General features: G+C 46.1%; 1 protein-coding gene across 3 annotated transcripts in view; it reads left to right on the top strand.

Moving 5' to 3' along the window:
* Nucleotides 1-12,376, top strand: part of ARFIP1 (ADP ribosylation factor interacting protein 1) — a 183,831-nt gene that overhangs the window by 89,330 nt on the left and 82,125 nt on the right. For all 3 annotated transcript variants that reach the window (XM_044300343.1, XM_044300344.1, XM_044300342.1), the window contains exon 3: nucleotides 4,315-4,423. In XM_044300343.1, the coding sequence (XP_044156278.1) occupies nucleotides 4,315-4,423 (109 nt within the window). The remainder of the gene's footprint in view (nucleotides 1-4,314; nucleotides 4,424-12,376) is intronic.

The raw sequence follows: 12,376 nt of genomic DNA, 5'->3' as shown, positions 1-12,376 counted from the left end.
CACAAACATTTGAGAGAAAGCGTAAATTCCCACCTAGCCACCCTCGATCCCTGGCCCTGAATGCCAGCATTTCTAAACTACTGGCCTATGAAATGCTGTCATTTAGGCTGGTGGACACAGACAGCTTCAAACAGCTCATGTCGCTTGCTGTCCCACAGTATGTTGTTCCCAGCCGCCACTACTTCTCCAAGAGAGCCGTGCCTTCCCTGCACAACCAAGTATCCGATAAAATCAAGTGTGCACTGCGCAACGCCATCTGTAGCAAGGTCCACCTAACCACAGATACGTGGACCAGTAAGCACAGGCCAGGGACGCTATATCTCCCTAACTGCACACTGGGTAAATGTAGTGGCAGCTGGGCCCCAGGCGGAGAGCTGTTTAGCGCACGTCCTTCCGCCGCCAAGGATCGCAGGGCAACATTCTTTGCCTCCTGTTGCCACCTCCACCTTCTCGGCTTCCTCCTCCTCTTCTTCCACCTGCTCATCCAGTCAGCCACACACCTTCACCAACAACTTCAGCACAGCCCGGGGTAAACGTCAGCAGGCCATTCTGAAACTCATATGTTTGGGGGACAGGCCCCACACCGCACAGGAGTTGTGGCGGGGTATAGAACAACAGACCGACGAGTGGTTGCTGCCGGTGAGCCTCAAGCCCGGCCTGGTGGTGTGTGATAATGGGCGAAATCTCGTTGCAGCTCTCGGACTAGCCAATTTGACGCACATCCCTTGCTTGGCGCATGTGCTGAATTTGGTGGTGCAGAAGTTCATTCACAACTACCCCGACATGTCAGAGCTGCTGCATAAAGTGCGGGCCGTCTGTTCGCGCTTCCGGCGTTCACATCCTGCTGCTGCTCGCCTGTCTGCGCTACAGCGTAACTTCGGCCTTCCCGCTCACCGCCTCATATGCGACGTGCCCACCAGGTGGAACTCCACCTTGCACATGCTGGACAGACTGTGCGAGCAGCAGCAGGCCATAGTGGAGTTTCAGCTGCAGCACGCACGGGTCAGTCGCACTACAAACAGCACCACTTCACCACCAATGACTGGGCCTCCATGCGAGACCTGTGTGCCCTGTTGCGCTGTTTCAAGTACTCCACCAACATGGCCAGTGGCAATGACGCCGTTATCAGCGTTACAATACCACTTCTATGTCTCCTTGAGAAAACACTTAGGGCGATGATGGAAGAGGAGGTGGCCCAGGAGGAGGAAGAGGGGTCATTTTTAGCACTTTCAGGCCAGTCTCTTCGAAGTGACTCAGAGGGAGGTTTTTTGCAACAGCAGAGGCCAGGTACAAATGTGGCCAGCCAGGGCCCACTACTGGAGGACGAGGATGAGGTGGAGGAGGATGAGGATGAAGCATGGTCACAGCGGGGTGGCACCCAACGCAGCTCGGGTCCATCACTGGTGCGTGGCTGGGGGGAAAGGCAGGACGATGACGATACGCCTCCCACAGAGGACAGCTTGTCCTTACCCCTGGGCAGCCTGGCACACATGAGCGACTACATGCTGCAGTGCCTGCGCAACGACAGCAGAGTTGCCCACATTTTAACCTGTGCGGACTACTGGGTTGCCACCCTGCTGGATCCACGCTACAAAGACAATGTGCCCACCTTACTTCCTGCACTGGAGCGTGATAGGAAGATGCGCGAGTACAAGCGCACGTTGGTAGACGTGCTACTGAGAGCATTCCCAAATGTCACAGGGGAACAAGTGGAAGCCCAAGGCCAAGGCAGAGGAGGAGCAAGAGGTCGCCAAGGCAGCTGTGTCACGGCCAGCTCCTCTGAGGGCAGGGTTAGCATGGCAGAGATGTGGAAAACTTTTGTCAACACGCCACAGCTAACTGCACCAGCACCTGATACGCAACGTGTTAGCAGGAGGCAACATTTCACTAACATGGTGGAACAGTACATGTGCACACCCCTCCACGTACTGACTGATGGTTCGGCCCCATTCAACTTCTGGGTCTCTAAATTGTCCACGTGGCCAGAGCTAGCCTTTTATGCCTTGGAGGTGCTGACCTGCCCGGCGGCCGGCGTTTTGTCTGAACGTGTATTCAGCACGGCAGGGGGCGTCATTACAGACAAACGCAGCCGCCTTTCTACAGCCAATGTGGACAAGCTGACGTTCATAAAAATGAACCAGGCATGGATCCCACAGGACCTGTCCGTCCCTTGTCCAGATTAGACATTAACTACCTCCCCTTAACCATATATTATTGGACTCCAGGGCACTTCCTCATTCAATCCTATTTTTATTTTCATTTTACCATTATATTGCGAGGCTACCCAAAGTTGAATGAACCTCTCCTCTGTCTGGGTGCCAGGGCCTAAATATATGCCAATGGACTGTTCCAATGTTGGGTGACGTGAAGCCTGATTCTCTGCTATAACATGCAGAAGCCAGATCCTCTGTTACGGGACCTCTCTCCTCTGCCTGGGTGCTGGGCCTAAATATCTGACAATGGACTGTTGCAGTGGTGGCTGACGTGAAGCCTGATTTTCTGCTATGACATGCAGACTGATTCTCTGCTGACATGAAGCCAGATCCTCTGTTACGGGACCTCTCTCCTCTGCCTGGGTGCTGGGCCTAAATATCTGACAATGGACTGTTGCAGTGGTGGCTGACGTGAAGCCTCATTCTCTGCTATGACATGCAGACTAATTCTCTGCTGACATGAAGACAGATTCTCTGTTACGGGACCTCTCTCCTCTGCCTGGGTGCCGGGGCCTAAATATCTGAGAATGGACTGTTCCAGTGGTGGGTGACGGGAAGCCAGATTCTCTGCTATGGGACCTCTCTCCAATTGATTAATTTTTATTTATTTAATTTTTATTTTAATTAATTTCCCTATCCACACTTGTTTGCAGGGGATTACCTACATGTTGCTGCATTTTGCAGCCCTCTAGCCCTTTCCTGGGCTGTTTTACAGCCGTTTTAGTGCCGAAAAGTTTGGGTCCCCATTGACTTCAATGGCGTTCGGGTTTGGATCCCGAACCCGAACATTTTCGGGAAGTTCGGCCGAACTTCTCGAACCCGAACATCCAGGTGTTCGCTCAACTCTACTGTCGGGTTTACATGTCTCGATGTTACAGCCGATTGTCGGGAAGGAAGCGGTCCTTCCCAGCAGTCTGTGCTCGTTCAGTGAAGGAGACCGCTGCGTTTGCAGGAATGGTTTTCACGAAAATCGGGCCGTGTAAATCCACCTTTTTGGGTCCCTTTTACACGTATAGATGATTTGTCAGATTATTGGAAACGCTGCTGATTATCTGTCAGATCATCAGCAGAGATGATCCCTGCATTTACATACAAAAATTACCTCCACTAATTGGAGACGAGCGTTCAATACAGTGATCGCTTGTCCCCATAGTAGATCATTGTTCCAGCACAGCAGATCGCTGTCTATACACCACGATCTGCCGCACAGGAACAGTGATTTTCTGTGCCACCCAAATGACCCGATCACCCATTGAACAAGCATTTGCTTGTTCATTGTATGATTGCTGGCACATTTTACACTGGCAGATTATCAGGGGCGAGCATTTATACAAACTATTCCCCAGTACTCTGATCATCGATAAAAGGACCCTTAAAGGGGTTGTGTCACTTCAGCAAATGGCATTCGTCATGTAGAGAAAGTTAATACAAGCCACATACTAATTGTGATTGTCCATATTGTCTCCTTTGCTGACTTGATTCCTTTTTCCATCGCATTATACACGGCTTGTATCCAGGGCTTACGGCCACCGCTGTAGCGCAGATAGACCGCATTTTCCCTATAGTGTGCAAGTGCAGCCACCAATGCTGGATTACAGGGTGGTCGTAACCACTGGAAACGAGCAGTTTGTTATGCGACGGAAAAAATTAATCTAGCCAGCATAGGAGGTAATATGGACGATTTCAATACATTAGTGCCTTGAATTGGTGCAATGAGGGTATCACCATTGCCCTTGTTGAACCCAAGCTCCACTCCTTTGTGTGGACAGTCCCTCACTGGTTGCTCTGATTGACAAGGCAGGGCAGTGGTAAAGCAGCCAGAGAGACAGCTATCCACAGAAAGGAATGGAGCTTGGGCAACAAGAGCAATGGTGACAACCTCATTGCCCCAAAGGCCTGATCTGCATATTAAGAGATTGTATTATAACTCGGGAACAGAGCCTCACATCAACAAAAGAAAAACAGCGTTTTAATCAGGTGGACTATGTCTACAGCTGGATAGGGAGGTCACTGGTGACAGATTTCCGTGAACATTTTGGAGAAATACGTTGTGTTTTATTGGTCCTGAGACTCGACCTTTCTTCTTTCTCTCTTCTTGTAGGACTTGAAGCGATCAGTGCCAGTAGGACTTGGCCTTTCAGAAACGCACATCACCTCTCATGGCTTTGCTAGCACTAAAGAAGGAATCGTGGAAGCCGGGCCCTTTCAGGGTAAGACATTGTAGAGCAAGTCTTCTTTATAAATGGATGTTACCAGGAATAATTTGCACATTATCCCTTTGTTACTGACATATGTTGACCTCTTCTGATCCGCAGAGGTCGCTGACGCTAACAGCACATCTTGTCTTTCAATTAGTAGTAGGGAGCAATGATCTCTATGGCAAATACTTAGCATTTCAAACTGCTTGACTATACTGTATACCAATCCCTGCACACTTACCTGTAGAGGTCAGTGGTGCAGTTCACACATCAGCTCATGCACTACTTTGGTACGTGTCTTTTGGATGTAGACCTCGAAACCATTGAAGACAAGTGACATGTAGACCTCACTGCCTATTAAACATCCACAGCATGGAGCAGTCTGAACCCATTATAATTCATATTGTGATGCCACATCAAAAGCTGATGATTTAGAAAAAATGGGGGGCGAGGGGGGCGATTTATTAAGATTGTTTGTTTCTTATGCCAGTCTTAATCCCCTGTGTGCCAGAATGAGATGTGCCTAATTTATTAAAGGGGTTGTGCCACCATTAAAAGTTATGTTAACATAAATTAGCATAAGAAAATAGCTACTTTTCTTCATTTACTTTGTTACACAGATGCTCTATTGTGAGAGATTCTCTTTTTTATAATATATATTCACTTCATTATAATGGCCCTCTGTATAGTAATTTGCACGTCCACCTACTGAAGTGGTCACACATGCTCAGTTGCATCTTTCAATTGTCACTCACCATAGCCAATTGTGATATCGGACAAAGCAAGAATAAGAAAACGAAAGAGATAATGGTACATTTTTTGGGGGTGTTCTCTGTTTAGTGTCACTTGACCCCTTCACAGTGGTAGGCAGTCTGGTTAATAAATGAGGTACCTGAGCTGTAGATGCACGTTGTGAAATCCATGTGGCCTATGGAATAGGGTGGCCCTATTAAATTTGCCTCTTTAAAAAAAAATAAAGTTTTCGGTTTTCCCCATTCGTAAACTAAATTTTAAAAAGCCTGTATTACACAGGCTGATTGGGAAAGCGATTGTCGGGAGTGAAGCTTTCTCTACCGACAGTGGCTTGCTCGCTAGCGGAGGAGACGGCTGCTATTACATGCAGTGATCTCCTCCGCAGCGTGGGGAGCAGCGATAGCTATGCCATCGCTCATCCCAATGTTGTATCGTGGTTTGCCAGCGGCAGATCATAATTAGACCGCACAATCTGCTGTGCTTAAAAATTCCCAAATCCCAATGAATGAGTCTTGAAATCACAGATTTTCGCCTCCAGGTCTATGCTGTAGGAGAAATCGATAGGCGAGGAATGCCATGCTTAAAGGGAATCTTGCCATAAATCGGCCTGTAAAGATGTGCACTTGACAGTAGATTCAAATGCTTATTTCCCCCATCTGAACTGCCGCTCCATCATATCGAGGGAATGGGACTCCTTCTTGGGATTTGTGGGAGTCACAGTGGTCAGACAGCCATCAGATAGTTATCCACTATACTGTGGACAGGGAATAATCTGCAATCCTAGCACAACCCCCTTAGGGTCCATTCACACGACCCTATTTCTGGGTCCGCATCCACCCTTTCACTTCAATGGGGCTGTAAAAGATGCATCCAGCACACGGTGTGCTGTCCGCATCCGTAATTCTCTTCTATGGCCCTGCAAAAAAGATAGAACATGTCCTATTCTTGTCTGCAATTGCAGACAAGAATAGACATTTCTATCATAGGGCTGGCTGTGTGCGTTCCGCAAAATGCACATGGCCGGTACCTGTGTTGTGGATCGCAAAACACTTAGTCGTGTGAATGGACCCTTTAGGCTATGTTCACATAACAGGAACCATGAGGCTGTGTCAATGCCCAATACAAAGCATCCAAACTGCAGCTGACTGATCCCACTGATTTTTATTGGTTTCTACCAAAGTTTCCATTGTTTTCACAACCAGAATAATGCAGTGTGCGATGGCATTGTGATCAGTACCATGGCGTAACACCTTTCAACCATACAACAGGTCAGTAAAATGCAAAAGTAGTACATTCAGAACCCTTTTTTAATGTAATTCTACATAAACAGTTTAGGTGAGTGTATTCTCACATAATAGTTATTCCCATGTCAGCCTTTCATAGCTCAGACTGGGAAAACCAAAGCAAGCCCCCAGCCGAGGGCAGACAGTGCTAGGCCTCGTGCACACGACCGTTGTGTGTGTTGCCATCCGCAAAACACGGATGGCGTCCGGAACGGCACAGACAGCCATTAATATTACTGCCTGTTCTTGTCCGTAAAACACGGACAAGAATAGATAGGACAGGTTATATATTTTTTTGAGGAGCAACGGATGCGGACAGCACACGGAATGCTGTCCGCATCTTTTGCGGCCCCATGGAAGTGAATGGGTCCGCATCCGAGCCGCCAACACTGCATGTGCATAAGGCCTTACGGAAATGGCAGAGTTGGGTGCACACCGCTATTTCTGTAACCCCCATAGCAATGTATGACAGCTACACAAACAGCGTAACTTCCAAGTTTCCACTCTGCGAAGCGCAGCCCGCTGTGGTGTACTGTTTGCCACCAGTTGTTGCACAGCATTAGCCAATTTTTTTTCATGCACTGCTTCAGTGGGTAATTCTGGTTTATGTAGAATTTTAGTTTTTTAATATCAACGCTTAGGTTATTCATGCCAATAAAAGACTTCATTGTGTTTATTCTAAATGTTCCATGCCTCCAGCTACTCTATGCCCTTGTAATTGAATTTGTTAATATCATTACACATTAGAATAACCTGTCTGATGTGTGCATAATGGAAAAACCTCAGTGCAGTTATTATCACATTACTAATGGTCTGAGAAAGTCGGGAAGAAAGTTCGTTTTCTGCTCCCTGCGCAGAAGCTCTGGAAGATTCCATTCTTTTTCTTAATGTTTTGACTTCCATGTGGGCTTCGTAATGCAGCTGCTATGTCTTTGCTTCTTGCAGGAGAGTCCCATAAGATATATAAAAAGAGGCTGTAGTTGCCATGGTTATGTATTTATTATACTCGCGTGTGGATCTGTTTGTGTATCTCACGAGCAGCGATCTCATTCTATAGGTGAGACTTGTGACGCACTTCACATAACAAAATCGGATATCAGTGGAGCTCAGTAGGTGTTAAGGACCCCTATATACACGCATTTGCTCTGGTGTTTTTTTTTGTTGACTAAAAGAAGCCATAGAAACTGCTCCCGTTTTTCCCCCATACCGAATCTGATTTTTATAGCGTGAAGTGTGTGAACACTTTTTTTTTTTTTTCTGGAATTTTATTTTCTATAGATAAGTCAAAATGCCAGAGCTTTGACGTACTATGTTTTTAAACGAACGACCGAAACACCAATATGGCAGAAGCCCCCAAAAAATAAGATAAAGTATCCTAATTCCTATAGACTTCCAGCTACCATCTACAAAAAAAATTAAAAATTATTAAAACCACTAAAAAAACCTTTTGTGGACGAACTCTTAAGTATGGAGTTCTAGGTATGATGGCACATGGATGCTTTAAAGAGGCTCTGTCAGCATGATCAACCCTATTAAACCAGCCATACTGCCTGCTGGGACTCATCATGCTCATTAAAGATTGGTGCTCAGGCTCAGACACGTCCTCCATGCAGGATATGTTGGCTAATTCTCAATTTTACGCCAGTACGAGGGTTAGTAAGACCGCAGAGTGCACCTGTCTCTGTTTTTGTTATGTTATTTTTACTGTTTATCACATCCACACATTTGCTATCCTGTGTAGGATATCCATTGTGGTACTTGTGGTCCGTTGCAGGCATCCACCATTGTATGCATTTTAGCTGGGGATTGCCATTAGCAGCGGGCCAGAAGTGCAGGATCTGCCCCCCGGTATAGATGCACCACTGCATGTGGGGTTGAGCACGTCCTGCTTTTTAATACCACGCCAATTTGTAGTTTGCACAGGTCACTTTTGTTGCAAACGGAACGCCGTGGGAACAAAACCCTTAAAGCTGTGGAAGAATTGCATTTTTTTTTTTCCCAATTTCACCCCCTTTGGAATTTCCCACTACATTGTATGCCATATTCAAACGGTGGCATTAGAAAGTACAACTTGTCCTGCAAAACAATAAGCCCTCATACAGCTATGTGAACGGAAAAATAAAAAAGTTATGGCTCAAGGAAGATAGGGAAGAAAAATGAAGATGTGAAAACCTCCGGTATCCTAAGGGTTAATAAGGTTGTTCATGCTGCCATGGTTTCTTTAAAGAGGACTTGTGACCTCTTTTATAACTACTTGCATTCCCCATGTAATAACTATTCTGGAGAGTCTATTTTTTTTCTTATGTTGTGCCATCCTCTGTTATTTCTACTAGAAGTTATGAATGAATTGCTTGCAGTAAAGGTACAGATGGGTGTTACCAGTAAGGGAGTGTGTCCCTGCTCAGTCTGACACCAGCAGCAGCTATAGACACCCCACCTATAGGTAACACCTAGCAGTACCTTTACTGCAGACTGCTGGTCATTTTTTTTGTAAACTTCTAGCAGAAATAATAGAACAATGGCACAGCACAGGGTCAGAAGAATACATGCTTCAGAATTGTTATAACATGGGTAGTGCAAGTAGTTACTAAAACTGACCTGTCAGGAGAGGTGACGGGTCCTCTTTAAGAGCATTAGGGTAGATTTCCATGTACCATGGTCTACACTGCTTGTGTCTCGATGCTAGAGGGCTTTTCTGGAATTTGTGTTGATCAGAAGAGGAGATCTGGTGCTCATTCTTAGGCTAGTTTCACAACATTACCGGACAATGCCTGAATGCTCACCGGCCCCATTAATTATAATGGGGACCAGCGTAGATCCGGCCAAAACCTGGTAAATGTGCAGAGAATCATGCAGACAAAAACTGGTGTTTGACTGCCCGATTCTCTGCATATTTGCCAGGTTGCGGCCAAAGCCGGTGGGCATTCAGGCAGTGTCGGTGCCGTCTGTCCCTGCTGGATCTCATTAACACTACTGTGAAACTAGCCTTAAAGGAATTGTTTTGTGAAGACTTGTACATATGCCCATTAGTCCATATTAACCTCATAGAAGGGTTTCCTCTGCTCATGACCCTTCTGGGTCCTGTTCTGGTGGCTTTGAGCAATCCTTGTGTTACTTCTGAATTGGTACCATGTAATATTACATTTCCTCTGCAGTAGACTTTGGAAGGAAAATGCTTGAATTGTTGTGGTCTCCTCAGCTGTTTCCAAGGGTTGATCGCCCCGATCTGCTGATCTCCTTAGCTGCCACATTTTAAAAGGTATTGTTAGACTCTTCCAATATGGTACAATTCTCTTCCATGTGGTCCATAATTAAAGAGATTGTTCAAGACGGCACTCATTTCCACAGGTTGTGTGGGGTGTGCAATGCAAATCCATCCCATGGACGGGTGTTGCAGTGTTTTTGGAAGAAAGCAGCCATGTTTTCTAATCCTAAGCGGTTTTCTTTCATGTTTATTCACATTCATTTTACTTTTTAGTGATGGTTGATGACGTGGTTGGCTTATCCTTAAACTCCAAAGGGAGACGTTGTTGGAGTGAGGTTTTAATATGGTATTATATTTAAGCTTGTACAATTTGTGTAAAATGGATTTTTATGAATTTAGTACCTTGAGTCAGTGTTTATGCACTTGTATCTTTCATCTTTGGTAGATGGGAAGACTATGTAAAATCACGGCTGTTTGAAGGTAGGCAGTGGTTGCCACACACCAGCTAATGTTGTTTTATCTATTCCACACTGATATAATCTAATTATCTGATCTCTAAAATATGTTCAGGTAGCATAAGACACTTTTCCAGATCATCCTGTAAATTGTATTTAACGGGAGGCACTATTATAGGCGGTACTACTACTGCTTGCACTGAGTCTACATCACTAATCACTGTGACCAGAGAAAGCCCCCTGTAGTGATTGATTACATTACACTAATCAGCGCAGTGCTCTTCTGTGGGCATCTTTATCAAGGCCTATCAAAAGAACAGTATGCTGTCAAACTGTCATCCCAATTCTACACTTATTATTATCATGAGGATTACTCTTCAGCTAAAATCTTCCCCTCACAGCAGTAGTAAGCTGACAATGGAATACCTATATGGTGAGGAGGGAGAACCAATGAGGTGTGTGATGTGTGACATCCTGTGCATTAGAGAGTGGGGAGATAACCACGTTGTCAGAGGCCACGGATTAGTAAGTGACCTATATTACTGCATATACAATTCACACATCATTTTTAAAGACTGGAAAACCCATTTGAAGTATTTGTTTTTGTGATATTTATTAAATAAAAAGTTTATTAGTAGTTTTTTCATTTGTGACTTGGCCAGTGGCCATACCATTGAGTGTGTGGCTGTCGGTTACAACTGGTCTCCCATGTTGATTGTATGGGTACAGAAGTTGCACCTCTGTGATCATCAGAAGCATATTATTATTCGAAGTACATAATTTGTAGGAAGGGTAAAGTAAACCACCTTGAAAGGCATACTGCTGATATACACCCATTCCTGGAGGTCGATTCCCATCAGAATAGGAGATAAAACTATGGATGAACCAGTGGTCTTGAATCTTCTGCTCTCCAGCTGTTGAAAATATGTAACCTCCAGCCGGTCCGCTATCAGTTCGAGGCCACTGAGATGAACCAAGGTCATGGTGAGTGTATCTATTCCCACTCACAAAACTGCTGCATCCTCCAATGGCTGATACCTAGAAGAACTGATCAGACACAGCAAATGCTCTTCAGTGAGATTACATTTTAGTATCACAAGTCGAGTTGCAAACCTGTCTGGTTTCCTTTCATTGAAAAGCTGACATTAGGGTATTGTTGACCTAAGGGCTGATTCACATGACTGCGATTGGCCCATGAAACATGGTCCATAATTTATAAGTCAGTCTCAATCTAATCGTGGGCAGTGATGGCTTGTTTGCCCGCGAATATATGCGAGCTGCCATCTTTTTTCACAAGTCCGGCGAGGCACAGGTAAGCCCTTACCTGTGCCGCGAGCCGGTCTGAAAACAAGTGCGGTCAGCGGGAGCAGGCAGTTCCAAGGAAAGCCACGGGGGCCTTCATTGGGTTGTTCTCGGAACTGCCTGCTCCCGGTGACAGCATTTGTTTTTAGACCGGCTCGCGGCACAGGTAAGGACTTACCTGTGCCTCGCCGTGACTTGTGAAAAATGATGGCAGCCCGCATTTGTTCGCATGCGAACTGGTCATCACTGATCACGGGGCTATTACAGTCTACTCGCATTACTATGATACAGTCAGTTTGGGTCAGTGGAGCCGCGGTGGGCCCGGGAGATGCTGCCAACATTCAGTCCGTGTTTCCGGGTGCGATCAGGGTCGTGTGAATGGGCCCTAACCCAACAAAACTAATGTGTACCGGGAGGTGCTGGCTCTCCCTCAACAGATGATGTTGGGAGGCAACTTATGAGCAGGAATTCAAAGCATGAACTACAACTTATACTGAATCCTTTCCCACATTATATCCCAATCTGCTCAGCTCATCCTGCTCTATAACATGCTGCCTGCAGCTCAGACGCCATGTTCAACGTCACAAGTTCACTTTAAGTATCAAAGCCGCTGAACATAGGCTAATGTCATGTGAGCCCTGATGTCATGTGAGTCTAATTAAAGGGGGTATACAACCCCTATAATGCCTCTCTAAAAGCTCAGGCCCATCACACAGATTGTATTTACTTTGCTCCCTGGCACCCGCATTGCATCTGATACTCGCATGTGTGCCACTGCATCAAGACATACCGGGAAGGGGGGGAGGCAATAGAAGGCCATTATGGGACCAAGCCTCCCTAGTTTCACCCGCGATGCTAGGGAAGCTTGTCCCTGTCACGGCCTGCTATTGGCATCCCTAGCCCCCGGACGGACGTTTTGATCCGCGCGATGGGGGAGATGCAGCAGCGGCCGTGTGAACATCAGAAC

Source organism: Bufo gargarizans, chromosome 1 (genome assembly GCF_014858855.1).
Source record: "Bufo gargarizans isolate SCDJY-AF-19 chromosome 1, ASM1485885v1, whole genome shotgun sequence".
NCBI classification, from domain to species: domain Eukaryota; kingdom Metazoa; phylum Chordata; class Amphibia; order Anura; family Bufonidae; genus Bufo; species Bufo gargarizans.
Note: the sequence above shows the minus strand (reverse complement) of the source record. Positions and strands in the feature narration are given on the sequence as shown.